The 17,706-nt window shown below is 38.7% G+C and overlaps 1 protein-coding gene across 2 annotated transcripts in view; it reads right to left on the bottom strand.

Annotated features, from left to right (window-relative positions):
- PTPRO (protein tyrosine phosphatase receptor type O) overlaps positions 1-17,706 on the bottom strand; it is a 203,105-nt gene that overhangs the window by 71,189 nt on the left and 114,210 nt on the right. For both annotated transcript variants that reach the window (XM_036454558.2, XM_045587797.1), the window contains exons 3-9: positions 14,389-14,547; positions 11,776-11,928; positions 9,590-10,030; positions 7,612-7,773; positions 4,042-4,238; positions 638-758; positions 114-307 (exon numbers count right to left, since the gene is read on the bottom strand). In XM_036454558.2, coding sequence (XP_036310451.1) covers positions 114-307; positions 638-758; positions 4,042-4,238; positions 7,612-7,773; positions 9,590-10,030; positions 11,776-11,928; positions 14,389-14,547 — 1,427 coding nt within the window. The remainder of the gene's footprint in view (positions 1-113; positions 308-637; positions 759-4,041; positions 4,239-7,611; positions 7,774-9,589; positions 10,031-11,775; positions 11,929-14,388; positions 14,548-17,706) is intronic.

Raw genomic sequence — 17,706 nt, 5'->3', positions numbered from 1 at the left:
ATGTGTATATTTACAAAGTGGTCAAATTTGCAGATACCTTTTCCAGACATTAGGTACGTATAGGCACATCTATTTACACAGGGAAGTGTGTCAGACGGCTAAGGAAAGATTACCACTGATGCAGTTAAGGAGGCGGTCGCTGCTATTTCATAGTAGGTTGTCCACTCTGATGTCATGGTTGCGGGGTTGAAATAAAACATTTCAACTACGTATTTCCTGAACACTCCTAAGTAGGGTCTGGTCCAGCTCAAAACCACTGCTGTGGGGCCCAAGGGGTACAGCATTAAATCCTTTATTCCGGTTGGAACTAAAGAGGAAGGAGGAAGGGGGAGTGAAAAAAGAAAGCCAAGAAGGAATGTTTAATATCATAGCAATGGCTTCCAACGTCTACTTAACAACCAAGGTTTTTGCTCTTTTGATATAATAATTGAAAACATATTTGCCTCTGATTCCCAACCCCCACTCGAAATAGTAAATGCTAAAGATGCCCTCCAGCAATAGTTTATTACTCTGAAGGTAGGATATTGGGTGAACAAGAATGACCTCCCATATATGAGGATAATGAGTTGAGCTTGGACATTGCAACCCAGCAAATAACACTTAGATAATGTCATTATTCTTGTACCTGGTGACTTACCAATGGCAAATGTCACAGGATCTGAAGGTGGTCCAATCAAAGGGCCTTTTCTTAGGTACATCACAACCTGGTATTGGGCACCAGGAACCAGATTTTCAATAACAGATTTGCTTGAGTTCACCTTTGAACCAGACAGCCAATAAGATTTCATTAGAGCTGACCTTTTATAATGGGACACAGAGGCTAAAATTGTATTCAGAGACTCTCTGTGGAACCACAGAAGCCTTTGGAATCCAGAATCTTTTACTCATGCCCGGGAAGGTCAGATTTCAAAATTAGGATGATTTATAGTTTATGTGAACACTGAAGGAGGCCCAGAACATTCAGAGTCTATGGCTGGATTTAGAAAGCCCCGTGAAATGCTTTATGCCCATCAGTGTTAATTGTAACTGTGTACACGAGAGACACATAAACCTCTAACCATAATCAAATCAGCAATACCGTGAGGAGAGTCTGACATTCTAAATTGTAGTGTCACCCGATGGCATACGAAGATCAGTACAGGAATGCCTTTAGTCCCTTGTCACTGAGAAGCATATAATATCTAATTATAGAGATGGAAATGACTTCAGAAATTAGCTAGTCCAAGTCTTTTTAATATATTAGAAAAGGAAAGTGAGAGAATGCCCAAGGTCACATATTTAGATTCACTGCTGGGACTAGAAGCCTAGTGTGTGACCTCTAATCCACACTATAGGCGAGTCATGGCTGAGCATAGCGATATAACAGAAGTTCTTTTTTTATTTTATTTAAATTCTTTATTGTTGAAAGTGTTACATATGTTTCCTTTCCCCCCACTGACCTCTCCCCGCCTGCTCACCCCTCTCACCAGCACATGCCCTCACCCCCTTACTGTCTGTGTCCATTGGTTATGCTTTATACTAGTATATGCAACAAGTCCTTTGGTTGATCTCCCCACCACCACCACCTCCGCTCAACACACACACTGTGCTGCCTTCCCTTTGAGTTTTGTTGTCTGTTCAATGCTTCTATGTCTCTGTATCCATTTTTGTTCATCAGTTTACTAGAGGCCTGATGCATGAAATTCATGCACAGAGGGGGGTGAGGGGTTATCCCTCAGTCCGGCCTGTGCCCTCTCACTATTGGGACCCCTCGGATAGGATCCCTAGGCCTGGCTGGTGATCAGGGCCTACCCAGGCTTTCTTTCCCCTGGCTGCCAAAGCTAGTCCTGCCCCGGCCGCTGCCACTGCTTGCCATTGGTGTGGTGCTGCCCCTCCTCCCCTGCCACTGGTTGCCTTCCTCTGGGGGACAGGTGTGGGGTAAAATAGCTTGGCTGTCCTGGGCCTCTCTCTGCAGGGGGATCGATTGTGGGGCTCTAGGCTCTGTGATTGATCGCCCAACGGAGAGAGGCCCCACCCACCCAGTAGGGGCTCCACGATCAATCGCTGCACAGAGCCTGGGCCTCCCTCTTTGGGTGAACGATCATGGAGTTCCCCCCCTCAATTGCCCCACAAAGGGTGGCCTGGGCCTTCCTCTGCCTGGCAATCCTGGGATGATGGCAGGGCCCTCAACCAATCACATCACACCAGCTTTGGCTGGCCTGGCACCAGTGTGTGTCAGATAGATTCTGGTGAGAACACCTTCTGGATTCCTTTGGTCAGTGGTCACGTGACTGTAGGTTGGCTTTTGAGACTTTTTGAACTGACGTTTTCTGATCTGAAAAATGCATGTGTGTGTGTGAGTGTGAGTGTGTTTGTGTGTGTGTGTGTGTGTGTGTGTGTGTGTATAGTGGGATAATGAATGATGGGGTGTAACAATGACAAAATCCTCAAAACATTTTTGTAGTAATTGAAATAATACCTAGCTCAATGGTTTAGTTCCCACTCTCTATTTTAAATATTGGTCTCCTTGCCTATAATCTTTAATAGTTTCATATTTGCACTTCACAAAGGAGCTATCAAAGTGCACTTAGACCAGCCCTTTCTGGATCATTTATAATGTATACTATCTATCTATACCTTTAGCCTTCTGATTTAATGTAAAAAATAGATAATTTGCACATTAGTTGGGGCAAGGAAGAATGTACCTTGGAGCAGTCAAGTTCTAGGTCACGTTCTGTAAGAGAAAAACATTTTTCTATCAATGCCCAGAGCCAATCAACTTTGGTGTGCCCAGGGAAGGAAGCTTATAAGCTGCGCAGTGAGCGATGATGAACAGTTAATTGGTTCAGCATATTTACTCCTTAATTTAATTCAAGTCAAGAGGTAGCCTCAGCTTTCAGTGTGTGCTTATCTCAGCACGCTAAGGCTTTCTAGTGCTCCAAAGACTACAATACATAAGATCCCGAATTCACCTTATCAATTAAAAAATTCTCCCTTTGAATTTCACTAATGCTTGACTTTTGTAGCATAAATGGAAGCATCCCAAAATAGCTTTCATGTAGCAGGCATCTTCTCTGAGTATTATATTTCCAGTGTACTCCACTTGAATTTATACTTTTTTTTTTTTTTTTGCCTTTAGGGAGGTAAGTATTGTGTTTGTAAGATACCAAGAAATGGTAAATTTGATCTAATGAAATAATAAAATGGAATAAGTAATAAAATGTAGTACTAAGACCAGGTGTTAGGAAAATGCTATGGGGCTCCAGCTCCTCGTTGGTATTCAGGACATCGGAGAACAAGGCCTGCTCTGGGCCACTCTGCTTGGCTTCCTCAGGACTGCTGACAGATGTGTGTATACAGCTGGTAGCTGCTCCCAGGACTGGTCATCTGCTCACGGTCTCCACCTGCCCTCCCTTGTGCTCAGCTAATACCTAACACCCTACAAAACTCTTCTCAGTGGTGATTATGGAGGATTTTTTTTTATTTTATAGCCCTTGAATTTTTGAATTGTTTTTCAGTGAACATGCATTACTTTTATAGTTAAAATAATAAGGAAAAAGAGAGAGAGAGAGAAAGTAAAAGAAACAAAAAGTGCCCCAAACTTTCTCTCTGGTTATCCACCAGTTTCCAATTCCTCTCTCCTAAATCCCTATTTACTCAGCCCCATTTCTGCAAATAGCTTCCTGGTGATTTTCAGCTTAGGCCTTGTTTTAAAATCTGCAGTAATTATATGCTCAGTTATCCATTGTTCTTCTAGATTATAAGCTCTGCAAGATCAGGGCAAATAAAAATATCTAGATCCCCAATATCTATCCTAGTCCCTGGAACATCGCAGGTGCTCAGTAAATTCTCCTGCGTGAGGAATGAAAGAGAAAGGAGACGACCACCCTAAGAGGGAAAAAGAAGATGACTGTGACCCAAAAGCCATGCACACTCTTCCCTGCTCCTGTCCGGGCTCACGGAGCCCCAGAGACCTGGGCCCAACTGCTCTGTGGCCTCCCGCATCGCCTGCCAGGCTGTGCTGCAGCAGGTGAATGAACCACAGGCAGTCTCTTCCTTTACCTGCGAGCAGTACTGCTTTTCCAGCCTCTGGCTCTCCTTTTGTTTCTGGCAGGTGAGGGACACCACAGACACAATGGTGCCGTTGTAGTTCTCTTGAGAGGACGTCCAGGACATCAAGGCGGTGGTTGAGCTTAGAACATGGACACTCACATGTTGGGGCTTCTCGGTGAGTTCCTCAATCCACTCTCCTGAAGGACCTGGCGGTTTCAAAGGAGAGCACAAGGCACGTGTCACCCTGAGATGGTTGAGACAACAAGCAAGTTTTAAAAATCATGTTGTTTCCCCTTTGCCCTAAAAGAGCTATTCCAAGTAAGATTGGCCGCCTGGCTGAGCATTGACCTATGAATCAGGAGGTCATAGTTGGATTCCCGCTCAAGGTTGTGGGCTTGATCCCAGAGTGGGGCATGCAGGAAGCAGCCAATCAATGTTTCTCTTTCATCATTGATGGTTTTTCTCTCTCTCTCCCTCTATCTCCCTCTATGAAATCAATAAAAAATATTTTTAAAACACATATTAAAAAAAAAAAGATTGGCAGCCTGACTGGTCTTGACATCGTCTGCTCAGCCACTGCCCAGCATTGTATCCCTCATCATTGACCTAAACAGCAGCCGCAGCAGCAAAAACAGCCCTAGTGAGAGATAGAAGCTTCATTTCCATTATGTGCATCTGAGTTAATTCTGGAAAGTTCTTCACTGGAGCGAATTTCTCTTTTAACAAAGAATGGATGTGGCAGTGTGACATGTCATCAGTGTTGATAATTCCTTTGTTGCTAGGATCTTTGGTCTCTAGAAGTAATTACTTTGAGATTCAGACTTGCTTCTACTATAGGTTTGTAAAAAAATAAAAATCCAAATTTGGTAACAGTAGGATAGAAGAGAGGTGTGATTGTATTAGAGAAGAAATGGGCAGCAGGCTGGCTCAATTATAGAAGCTGGCTAAAACCTGTGGATAATTTGTGGACATGGTGGATTCCTCATGATAGAATATCTCCATAGAATTTCCCCCTTAGTTTTGTTCTCTCGAGTTTCTAAAGGGGTGATTAGTACTGTGCCTGACTCATAGGAAGGACTCCAGAATTATTTAGGTGATTATTACCTACAGAAATTCCCTGTTGCAATTCCAATATGCAAACTTTCTTTTATTTGCTTAGGAAATATTTCCCCATTTCTTAATTGAAGCTGTCTTCCTAGGTTGGGACCCCAGACAGGAAAGGGAGCAAGTGGGACGCTAGTCGCAGATTCACCATAACTGGGGCAGGGGAAATAATGATCGTGGCAAAGAGATATAGCCTAAGAGACTCTATTTTGAGTCAATATGTGTTTATAAATTTATTCCCTTAATTTCCATAGCAAACCTGTGAGACAAGTACGAGTATTAATCTCAGTTTTAGACGAAGTAACTAAGGCAGATGGAGGGTAAATGAGCTGGCATTCACACACAGGAAGTCTGGTTCTAAACCCCATGCAGTGGCACTATAAATATTTATTGACTGTATAATAGAATTAATAAATAGGCAAATAGTATAATCCCAGGCTAGGATTTGATAGTTTGGTACCAGAAGCAAGATGTATACACAAATAAAATACATCTATTGTAGAAAAATACCACACTCGTGTTGTGTGCTATGAAACAGTAGAAACTCAGGGAAGGGAAGAGCCAGCATGGCCAGAATAGTTGAGGGAGTTTTCTGGAAGCTGTTCACACGTGCAGGGGACTCTATGAGCAGATGAGGAAATGTTTGGGTTAGTGGAACATTGTTAGCCTCATGGGAAGAACTGAATAGTAAACCTTGTTTGCATTCTCAAGGGATCTCACGGCAAAGATCTCTCATTGTGAGAAGCCGTGGAAGGCAGCTGTGACTATTCTTTCTGCGTGCCTTATGGATCTTTCAGGCCTCCACCAGGGGCGACATTTTTGGTTTCTTAAGTAAAAGTTTAAATGGGACATTGTCAATATGTATAAGCTACTAAATAAACTGATTTCTTCCCTCTGCCTTCCTCCTGTCTCCCCTGCCCTCCCCACCCCTCCGCACCCTTGAGGATTATTTGGTGAAGGTGGTATTTTGCCTTTGCAGATGGTGATAAAGTTATATGGTGGTCATTCTTTTTGGAGAGCAATGTTTGCCCATTCCCTTCTCTGCTGATAAGAGGCACATTAACATCCCAATGAGCTACAAATTGATTTTTAGCCTCTAAATTTCTGGTAACCAGAGTCAGATTACATTAAAATGTTACAAACATGCACCATTTGTGCAACTTTTATTTTTTATTTACTTTTAAAAATAGATTTTTTATTGATTTCAGAGAGGAAGGGAGAGGGAGAGAGAGATAGAAACTTCAATAATGAGAGAGAATCTTTGATCAGCTGCCTCCTGCACACCCCCTACTGGGTACCAAGCCTGCAAAACGGGCATGTGCTCTTGATCAGAATAGAACCTGGGACCCTTCAATTTCTGACATTATCCACTGAGCCAACCCATCTAGGGCTTTGTGCAGTTTCTAGAGGCTACTTATTGCTCTGCTATTACTTTTTTCTCTAATCCTTTCCTGAGGATATTGTTCCCCATTGATTTTTAGAGAGAGTGGAAGGAATAATGAAAGAAAGGATAGCGAGAGAAAGAGAAACAAAAGAGAAACAGAAGAGAGACAGAGAGAGGGATGAGAGAGACACATTGATTGGTTACCTCCCAGAGCCGGGAATTGAACCTGCAGCCAAGGTATGTGCCTTTGACCAGATGTTGAACCCTAGACCCTTTGATTCATGGGCCAATACTCTAACTACTGAGAAAAAAAAAAAAATGGGCCAGTGCTTTGCTATTACTTTTTACAGAATCAGTAGAAGCCATCCTGAGACTTGACACTGGGCCTTTTAGGATGCTCTAGCTTTGTCTTCTTGTGCCAAGTTTATGGTGACCACATAGGTCTCCCTAAACTTCCACCTTGATCTTTTTTTTTGCTCTCTATAAACTCAACATTCTAATGATACTTTTCACACAGTCCAACAATATCAATTGTCATTACAACCTTAAACAAAAGTCCTATTTCCCAAACTGTGTGTTCATGTCCTTTGAGGGTTTGTTGTGCCTAGTGTGAAAGATCAGCTTAATAAATGTGCAATTAGGCCTGGCTGGTCTGATTCAGTAGACAGAGCATCAGCCTATAGACTGAAGGGTCCCAGGTTCTATTCTAGTCAAGGGCAAATGCCCCAGTTGCCAGCTCAATCCCCAGTACAGGGTATTCAGGAGGCAGCCAATCAATGATTCTCTCTCATCATTTATCTTTCCATCTCTTTCTCCCTCTCCCTGCCTCTCTCTGAAATTAATAAAAATGTATTTAAAAATAAATGTGCAATTATCACAATAATAAAAAAAGTCCTAAATTAAATCTGTAGGTTTGCGACTATTAAACATACATATATTTCCTCTGTTCTCACCACTTCCTGGATTTGGGACTCTCTTGACCTTGAAGAATTCTCAGGGTATCCAAGGTGTGATGAATAATTGATGCCTGAGCATTATTAATCTCAACAGTTCCATTGTTCTAAGCGCAAAACCCTTTCTTTGGTACTTACTGATATAAAAACTGAGTGATTTTGCTGACTGACTTTTTCGAGTTTCACAAGATCCTGAGGAACTAAAGGTTGTCACAGATAACTTATACTTCCCAGGCTCCTTCAGTTCTGTAACAAATTCCTGTGCTTCTTCAGCCACTGTCAAATGTTCAGTAAAGTTTTCTAAATCGTACATAAAAAGAGAAAATATATAAATGGATAACTGCAAAGGCCTTGACTACAGACAAGTTAATTCATTAAAAATGCATTTTTTATATTGTCTTCTTTCTTTTGTCAAATTCAATTATACTTCTAAGTTAAAGGTACAATAATTAAAAGATGACAAAGGGTTCAAATTGATTTTCACAATAGTTTTAAATAACCAAATGACAATATGGTGTCCAACTCAATAAAACGAGGGTCAGTATATACAATGTATTTTTAAGTATGGGTTCCCAACAAAACTACATTCGCAAAATAGAAATAGAATGTTAGAAGATAGCAATAATTAGCGTTGTCATCCATATATAAGGGCTAAAAAGTAAACAGCAACACATATACTGTAAGTTCCTTGTGGTAGCATTAAATATCCAGAAATGCCTTATAATATATATAATAAAAATTATTTCTAGTTAGAAATGACTCCTGTGGATATATTTTCTGAGACTTGTAATATTTTTCTTTTATCTGTTTGTTTCTAGAACTTTTAAAAATAAAAAATAATTTTTATATTGCTTTAAAGTCCGTCTCCTGCTGCTTATTACTTTCTTTGAAGTTACCATCAGTTGGTGATTTTAATAGCCTTCCATGGAACACAGTGTGGTCAGATAATAGCACATTTACAGAAATAGGTATTAAAAAAGAATTCTGAGTAATAAGACCCTATTTTCCATAGGATATACTGAGGAACAGACAAATAAAAGCCAGAATAAGGAAACTCAAAAAACAATAACAAAAAACAAGTGATTCCAGGCAACTGTTACAACTTTTGACTCAGATAATTGGAAATGACTTTGGATTTTAGTTTTATACGGTAACTGGGTATGGTTTACTGCTCTATCATCTAGTCTAGAGGAATCCACAGAATTTGAATCTCATTCTACTGAATGAAATGGGGGGGATGTCTTATATAAAATGACATAGTCTTAATGCCCTAATCTGAAACTACAATTGTCATTGTAACTTCAACTTTTGACAATGTGGCAACCTTTACAGCCCATACTATGAAACTGGAAAGCATACAATGAAGTATGTTATTGTACAAATGAGACAAACAATGAATAAGTAGAATAAGCTACCAAACAACAGTTTAAATATTGTGACTCAAATTTACTGAATGCCATGGCATTGCTTTTTATAAATGGGCTAAAATATAAAGAATGACTCTCAGATGCTGGATAAGGAAATACAATCAGTAGTATGTTAGCTATAGTGAAAATACCAATTGCTATGCATTTCTTGTTTTACTACCAACTTCTCTTTGGAAAAATATGAGTGGTATTGCCACCAGAGAAGCACACACAAGGGAAATAAGAATAGCCAGAGGAGCCAATACAGGCTTGAAACTCTTAGGAAAGTAGCTATTTTGCCAGAAAGATTCTTTTGCTGCATGCTTCAAAAAATTAATGAAAACAGAAAATTTCTCCAGACTATTTTATAACTCGTGATGATGGTTAGACCTTTAGTTCAAAGTCTTTCCAATATAAGATTTCCTTCAGCAACCTGGGCCTGGGAAATGACAAGCAGGTATAGAGTGGCCAGAACTTGAAACTTAGGAACTAACCAAACCTGTGGATCCTCATCCGATGTGCTCATTTTGTTTCCTAGTCTCAGCTCACACTGGATGCTTAATTACATTCCTGCCTTTCTTTATCATTTCTCTTTCGCTATTAACTGTCTCCCATCGGATTTTCTTCCTGGACTTAAATTTGAGAATGTTTCCATTTCCTTCACTTTGATTGTATCCCTTCTTATTCCTTCTGATTGCCCAGTGCTTTACCTTCTCTTTCTATGTGGATATGGAACCCGTCAAAGGCAGTGGGTGGCTTTGGTGGCAACCAGCTCAGTATCATCTGCATCGGGAACGATGAGGAGGAGCCTGACGTTGGCTTCTCGGTCTCGCTGAGTGTGACATTTTCGTATCCCAAGGGAAGCACCCTGGCAAAGCCGTCCTCGCCTTCCGGAGTGGCAGACACACTGTCCCACCAGTATGGCTGGGGGGTAGTTTCATAGTCACTGCTGTTAACATCAGGCCAACCAGAAGAAAAGTTGCCAGAGGGGGTGTCAGGAGTTTCATCTGTAAAACCGAGGAGTTTGTCTCTTCCCGTTGTGTCTTGTGGCCTCAGGAAGGAGTCCTCTGGGAAACTGCCACTCTCTTCCTCCCAATTGTTTTTGTTTAAGTTTATGATACGAACTGAGATGTTTCGAGGTGGATAAGGGGCTGTAAGAGAAAGATACATTTAAAAAAAATTTTTTCAAGAAATTTTTAAACTCTATTATAGTGAATGCATAATCTATCAAGTAGAAAGATTTACAAAATAGAGTTCAGTTTAACTACTATATTTCTATGTTCTCATTTATATCAAGAACAATTGTGGTTACCAGTACACATACCTCTAAGATTTTGTGAGTGATAGGCTGACATTTGTATACCACTAGTCACAAGCTAGCCTACCACTGGTTACTTTAACTTGTGATATATCATGCTTGTCCAAGTGATAATTTATGACTTTATACCTCACTTCTCTAAAATGAAAAAAATAGGAGCATAAAATGTGTTTATGAATTATGGAAGCATACTTTTCTAGAAATAGAAAATCATAGAGACACATTGCATGGTCTTTGCCTGCAATAGTTTCTACCTATTTTTCAAATAGCAGCTGAAATATCACCTCTTCCATGAAAGTCTAATGAAAGTTAATATTGCCCTCCTTTGGTTTGTTATATAACTTTATATCTTTTTTTTATAACATCCATTGCATACTGTCTTATAGAACACCTACAGAACATCTACCATTTTTGAGGACAGGGAACCTTTCTCACCAGTCTCTGTCTTCCTCTCAGCACTTAGAACAACTCTCAGATAAAGGATCTCAATTAATGTTTCTTTACTTGAATTGAATAATTAAAAATATTTACAAATAAAATATCTTAGATATTGACATGAGTTAAATTACATAGTTTCCTTGTCTTGGCCTAATTAATGAGAATCATGACAACTTACAATTTTGGATAGGAAGGGTCTCAGGGATGATCTCATATAAGCCATTCTCAGTGTTCATATGAATGGACTCTCCAGCATTCCTACTGAGTACTTAGGCACAGACAATTACATTGTCTAATTATATTTAGACACTTACGTTAATATTGGTAATGGATATTTAGTAGGTGCATATTTGTTTTAACCATCTATTCTTTCACCCATCCATCCATCCATTTCTCCATCCATCCATTTACCCATCCATCCATCATCAATGCATCCATCCCATATTAGTGTTGAATATTAGTTACAGTACTAAAATTAAACACTGTAAGTTTTAGATACATCTGAATTCCAATATTCTCCTTCAATGATCTAAATATCTGTACTCAAAAATCTTCCATCTGTTTTTCTGCTATATGTGCATATAGAATAAGTGATGTCTACTTGATCCAGTAAGTTATTTAATTCTAACTTTTTTGTATCATGTATTTTTTAATTTAAAGATTATACACCTATGATTACATTGACATAGTTTAGAGTTTCCTTATTGAATGTTTTGCTAGTTTCCTTTTACACTGATAGAAAATTTGTTTTAGATTATTTAAATACTTAAAAAAGTTATTTATTTTTAAAATACATTTTTATTGATTTCAGAAAGAGGAAGGGAGAGATAGAAATATTAATGATGAGAGAGAATTATTGATTGGCTGCCTCCAGCACACCCCCTACTAGGAACTGAAGCCACAACCCTGTATGTTCCCTTGACCGGAATTGAACCTGGGACCCTTTTTTTCTGGAGGCTAATGTTCTATCTACTGAGCCAAATCAGCTAGTGCTGTTTTAGATTATTAAAAATATATATATTTATTTTCTTTCTTAGCTCTGGTATAGAATTTTTCTTAGAATGATAAAAAGTACACATACAAAATATAATATCAATATAATTGCATTTTTTTCAGTAAATATAAATTTTCAGAACTTACCAGTTCTATGCTGTTTGGGTTCATGACTAACACCACTGTACTCCACGAGAGTACTTTTGTTAAAAGTTGCTTCAGATACCAGCTGAAAGGTGATATTACTATAACATATTCCTGGTAGCCAATGATTAAATACTGTTTTTCCCTTAAAAAAATCTGGAAAAAGAAAGAAATCAATTATACTAAAATATTGGGCTTCTAAATGACACACTTTTAGGAAGTTCTAATCAAAATAATAAAATATCAATAAATGATATTTCTTTCAACTTCTAGCATGGAAAGTAATAACAATTTAGCATAAGGTTAGAGATAAAAATCTGAATTTTTAGAGTCAGTCCTGAAAAGATTTTTGTGCAAGAATTAGATATAACTAAAGCTGAATTTTGATCCCAGGAACACTTGGTGTATCAAGTAGAGAACATGTATAGAAGTTGTGGAGATTAGGTGTATATTAACTATTTACTTTGAGATGAAAACTAAAGGTATTTTGCCACTTTATGACTTAGAAAAAAGTAATTTTGCAAGAGATGTTTTCTCTAGGCTCACTTGTAAAAACTAGTGAATTTTAAAAGTAGAATGGTTTTATCTGACAGTTACAGACAGATCCTGCTCAAAAAAGGAAAAAAATTAAGAATTTGGATTTAATTTAGGAGATAAAATTAAAGAAAATAACAAATTTAGAAATCCAGTCTAAGTTAGAAAGAAATGAGAGAAAGAAATTAAAAACACCACTAATGAAATTAAAAGCCAAAAATAATTTTAATGTTAATTGAAAAAAGAGACCATATTCACTTATTTTAAAACTCATAGCTTTTAACTCAGCAAAAGTTACAGTGACTGCTTTTCAACCACTCATGAGCTTGTACTCGCGATGTAATAATAAACAAATAAGGCCCCACTTATTAATTTGCATATCATCTGTTTTCATTGAAAACAAAGAATGCAATAACTTGTGGAATCTATGTTTATGCTTATTTAAATATTTTAAAGTTTTAAAAAACTGAAAAATGCACTGTGTGTCTTCTAAACAGTGCCTCATTTAAAAAAAATAAGAATTGTATGGAAGAAAGGAATTTGTAGAAGCAGCAAGTTAAAATGATATCTTTCTGGACACCATGATCTATGTGCTGCAATATGCATTCCCACCTCACCAATACATGTTTCCAGTTACAGCCAGTCAACTTTGACATCATCGTTTAAGCCCTGGCAGAGAATTGTAGTTGTTACAGTCTTGCATCCTGTATATATATATAATAAGAGCCCAGTGAATAAAATTCGTGCACATTAAAAGAAAATTAGAGGAAATATTTTAATATTGCTATTTGCCCTTTCTCTATAAATAGAAGTATCAGAGATGAAAGAAAGTTAGTAAAATGTATATGAATATCTTCCTCCTGTCAGAGTCTGGGACATGCCTCAGGACCCAGAGTCAAGATCCCATCCACGGGCATGTACCTTGAAATTGTGTGAGACCCATACCTGGCTGGCCCCACCGCCATTGGGTGAGATCCAGACCCTGCTGGCCTCACCTTAGTCAAACCTTGCCAGGTGGGGGTCACAGCCTCAGGGCCCCCATCAAGCCCTGCCAGGTGGGGGGGGGCACAGCCTCAGGTCCCCCAGTCCAGGGCAGAGGTGGAGGGTACGGCCTGAGGTCCCCTGTCAAGCCCAGCCAGGCTGGGAGCCTGAGGTTCCCCATCAAGCCCTGCTGATGGGGAGGGGGTGAGGGGGAGAACAGTCTCAGGTCTCTGCTGATCGCTAGTTCCAGGAATCCCACTTCTGCTATTGATGCAGCCATCTTGTGATGGCTTTTTACCTCTTTATATATATATTCAGGACACAAGACTCACCCGAGGATATTTTTCCATTGATTTTTTTTTTTAAGAGAGAGTGGGAGAAAGAGAGAAATATCGATGTGAAAGAAACACATCAATTGGTTGCCTCCTGCACAAGCCCAGACCAGGGCTCTGGCTGGGGAGGAACCTGCAACCAAGGTACATGAACCTAGGACCCTTTGGTGTGCAAGCTGACTGTCCACTGTGCAAGCTGACTGTCCACTGAGCTAAACTGAATATTTAAGTTCATCCACTTTGATTCACCTCCAGTGAAGCTGAATAGGGCGCTCTCTCTCTCTCTCTCTCTCTCTCTCTCTCTCTCTCTCTCTCTCTCTCTCTCTCTCTCTCTCTCTCTCTCTCTTCCTCTCCATCCTTTCCCCCACCTCCTAGCCACCAAAGTCTACGGAGAATTTGGCTTGGTTCCTTTGAAATTATTAATTCCTCTGGGCTCTCTGTTTTCTCTCCTTTCCCCACAGGAAATAAATTCATGTTAACTTTGGCAAGAATAAAATGTTATCTTGGCAAGAATAACATATAAGTGACAATAATTTGAGTATTTCTTATGCTTATGCATGAAACATGACTTTAATGGACCAGATATTCTAAATCTCCTCATCCCAAGACTGTCATGAATCAATAACTACTTTAATGATTTAGTTATGATCAAATAGTGAACTATAAAATATATTTCAATATTTAGAGCAAGAATGAAGACCATTTGGCAAAAATCATGTAAAAAGTAATAATCAATCATCATTTATTCATTCTTCCTTTTGCCTCTTACCTTTATATAACATTGTCCGGAAGTCTTTACCTTCCCAATAGCTTATATTTACTCTTGTGAAGACATTATATTTTTCTGGATAATGAATTTCAAACAGGACTCCTGTTTCAGGTGAAGGTTTATAGTCATATATTGAAACACTAGTTACAGGGAGAGGTTCTGCAGAAAAAGAGTAAATGAAGAAAAGGGAAATGGGGCAAAAGGGAGAAAGGCCATTATCCATACTTGGGAGTACCAAGGAGTATGCCTACCAAAACTTTAAATACATTTTTATCACCTGTGAGCACAAAATTCCTCAGTCCACATGAGGTGAGTGTTCTCCTTAGCAGTAATTAATAAAGTTCATCTTATAGTGTTTCCTGCCTTTCAAATAACTTTTTTCATTTGCCTGAATCTAAGAAGAACAAACAAAACATAAAAATAATAACTCATAACCTTCAATTTACTTGTCAAAGAAAATTTAACAAGTGTGTGGCAGAATCTATACTTCCGGATTCCTAGTTCATTTTTCTTTACTTGAAGTCAATAAAATTTGATACTAGTAACAGAGCAGTAATAGAAAATACATTTGACTCTGACCAAGGTTAAATGCTTACATGATCATTTATTTCTTTGTGTAAACTTAGCACTTCTCTTTCTAAGTTGAGTATAAGATTGAAAATCATTCTATGTTATGATAATTAGAGTTGAAGGTGTCTATCAAACTACTCTTTCTATAAAAGTTTTAAGTATGTTTATTCTTATTTTGTTCAAGTTTTTAATCCATCACAAAACTTTTTAAATGCTTATTTTTTAAAACACTGTGGTTGGTATATGTCTATATTTCCTCTGCATCCCACCCTTCAGCAAAAGTCTTATAAAATGATACAGTTCTTCCATGCATCTAAGGAACTATTGGATGATTTTTAATTGAATAAAATTTATTCAAGAAAATTTAAAAAATAACTTGGTTTGTAGTCAACTATTGCATTATAGAGAAGAAAACCACTGGTTCAAAGTTTTAAAAATAGAGAGGAATTTTAGACATAACCTACAAACTAAAGGAAAGCAACAGCCTTAATTTAAATTTTACATTTTAAAAATTTCAGGTTAATTAACATAGGAAACCAAATAAGACTTAGTTCATTTGATAAATAATTTATAGAGTTCCCACTTTGTCTCAGAGTGTAGCTAAATAACTTTCCTTTGGTTCCTCAGGATCTTAACCTGCTTTTGCTTTGCTTTTGCTTGAAGAGAGTCAGAAAGGACTGAAATCACATGTTAAAGGTATGATTTTCCCTGGAATTTTCTTAAAAAACAAGCCAACATCTATAAACACGTGAAGAGGTCCTTAGACTACAGCATGTATTGTGCTCATTTCAATGTAGACGATGAGCTATATTCTCTGTTAAAATGTTTCTATTTTATCTTTGCCTCCATCCCTGATCTTCCTACTAAAGGCAGCAGTTACTTCTATGTCATGTAAACAAACAAAAACAACCTCCCCCCTGAATACTATTTCTTGTTGATTAATCCCAAAGAAGTATTGAGCCATCTGAAGGTGTTTCTTTCAATCCAGTCTTATTACTAACCAAGCCCAGCTATTGGCTCTGGATCTGAGAGAAACAAAATGAAAGCTGTCAGCAGAAAGCCGCCCCAGAGCAGTAATTCTTCTATTGCTGCAGTCCCATTTCACATCCTCATTGGGCGTCTGTCCACTGAGCAGAGATGGGGGTCCACTCAGTCTTTCCGGGCCTGAGATATGAAGTCTGCACATCAAAGCACACGCTAACTTTGAAATTCAAGGTGCACATGAGGATTAGAGCACAGCTATTTTATTTTGTGATTTGTTTGGCTGCAAGCCACTTGAATTATAAACTAAGAGAATTTTTTTAAATGCCCACGTACATGTTTGCTTCTTATATATCTTTTTCCTTTATTAAATATATTATATTGATTGTTTTTTTCAGAGAGGGATAGAGAGTTAGAAACACTGATGAGAGAGAAACATCGACCAGCTGCCTCCTGCACATCTCACACTGGGGATGTGCCTGCAACCAAGATACATGCCCTTGATCGGAATCGAACCTGGGACCCTTGAGTCTGCACGCCAAAGCTCTATACACTGAGCCAAACCAGTTAGGGCTATATTTTTCCTCAGCTTCAGCATAAGTGACTCAGGTCAGCTGTCTATCTGAAGTCCACGCCCAGGCATTACTGACCCATATTCAATCCAAGAATTACTGCTTTCAATGGAACTCAAATGCTTTCTTTAAAATATTTTACTATCTCTCATTATTATTAGTATTATTGTTGTTACTAGAGGCCCAGTGCACCAAATTTGTGCATGGGTAGGGTCCCTAGCAGCTGCTGGCTGCTGGCCAGGGCCTCCCTTCCCCTGGCTGCCTGCTGTGGCTTCTGACCAGGGCCATCTGGGGAGAGAGGCTATGGGTGGTTGGCCAGCCTGCCCTGGTTGAACTCCTGGTTAAATTCCTGGTTGAGGGGACAATTTGCATATTAGGCTTTTACTAAATAGGATTATTAAAAAGTAATGATATGCCATAAATCAATGCTGCTATTGTGATTTTTCAGTGATGACAAGATTAAATCTTGATTTAATTCATTACTCCTTTCTCTGTAGCCACCCTATTACACTCTCATTTCTTGTCTTAGAATCTAGGCTGGACTGGACAGAGAAATTAAGTTTTTAGCCAATATAAAGCATTTTTAACATTTATTTGGTCATAGATTGAGGTCTAACCTCTTTGGCAAATTTTTCTAGCCACCCTTCCTGTTATCAAGCATTTTTTTCTCCTTTAATATATTTTATTGATTTTTTTACAGAGAGGAAGAGAGAGGGATAGAAAGTTAGAAACATCAATGAGAGAGAATCATCGACCAGCTGCCTCTTGCACACACCCTACTGGGGATGTGCTCACAACCAAGGTACATGCCCTTGAAGGAATTGAACCTGGGACCTTTCAGTCCACAGGCCAATACTCTATCCACTGAGCCAAACCGGTTTCGGCAAGCTTTTGATTCTAACTCCTTGCAGTTCACAGGTGTATGATGCTATGCATGCTTCCACTCTACATCTAATTCCCGTTGACTCTGTAACACTTTACATTCTCTGTTAATTTGGAAAATTTTCATTACTTTTTCAATGATTGTATGTTTCTGTGGTATCTCCCCAAGGTTCTTTAGAAAGTCTAGGTGGGCTTACATCATTCACAGATAGCATTTATCATATTTTGTAATGGCTTGTTTATTTGTTTTTTCCACTTTAGTAAAGCACCTTTGAGTGTGGGTATTTTTATTGATTTTTATTTCTCTGGCACC

The sequence above is a fragment of the Pipistrellus kuhlii genome, unplaced genomic scaffold (genome assembly GCF_014108245.1).
Source record: "Pipistrellus kuhlii isolate mPipKuh1 unplaced genomic scaffold, mPipKuh1.p scaffold_m20_p_3, whole genome shotgun sequence".
In the NCBI taxonomy this organism is placed as follows: domain Eukaryota; kingdom Metazoa; phylum Chordata; class Mammalia; order Chiroptera; family Vespertilionidae; genus Pipistrellus; species Pipistrellus kuhlii.
Note: the sequence above shows the minus strand (reverse complement) of the source record. Positions and strands in the feature narration are given on the sequence as shown.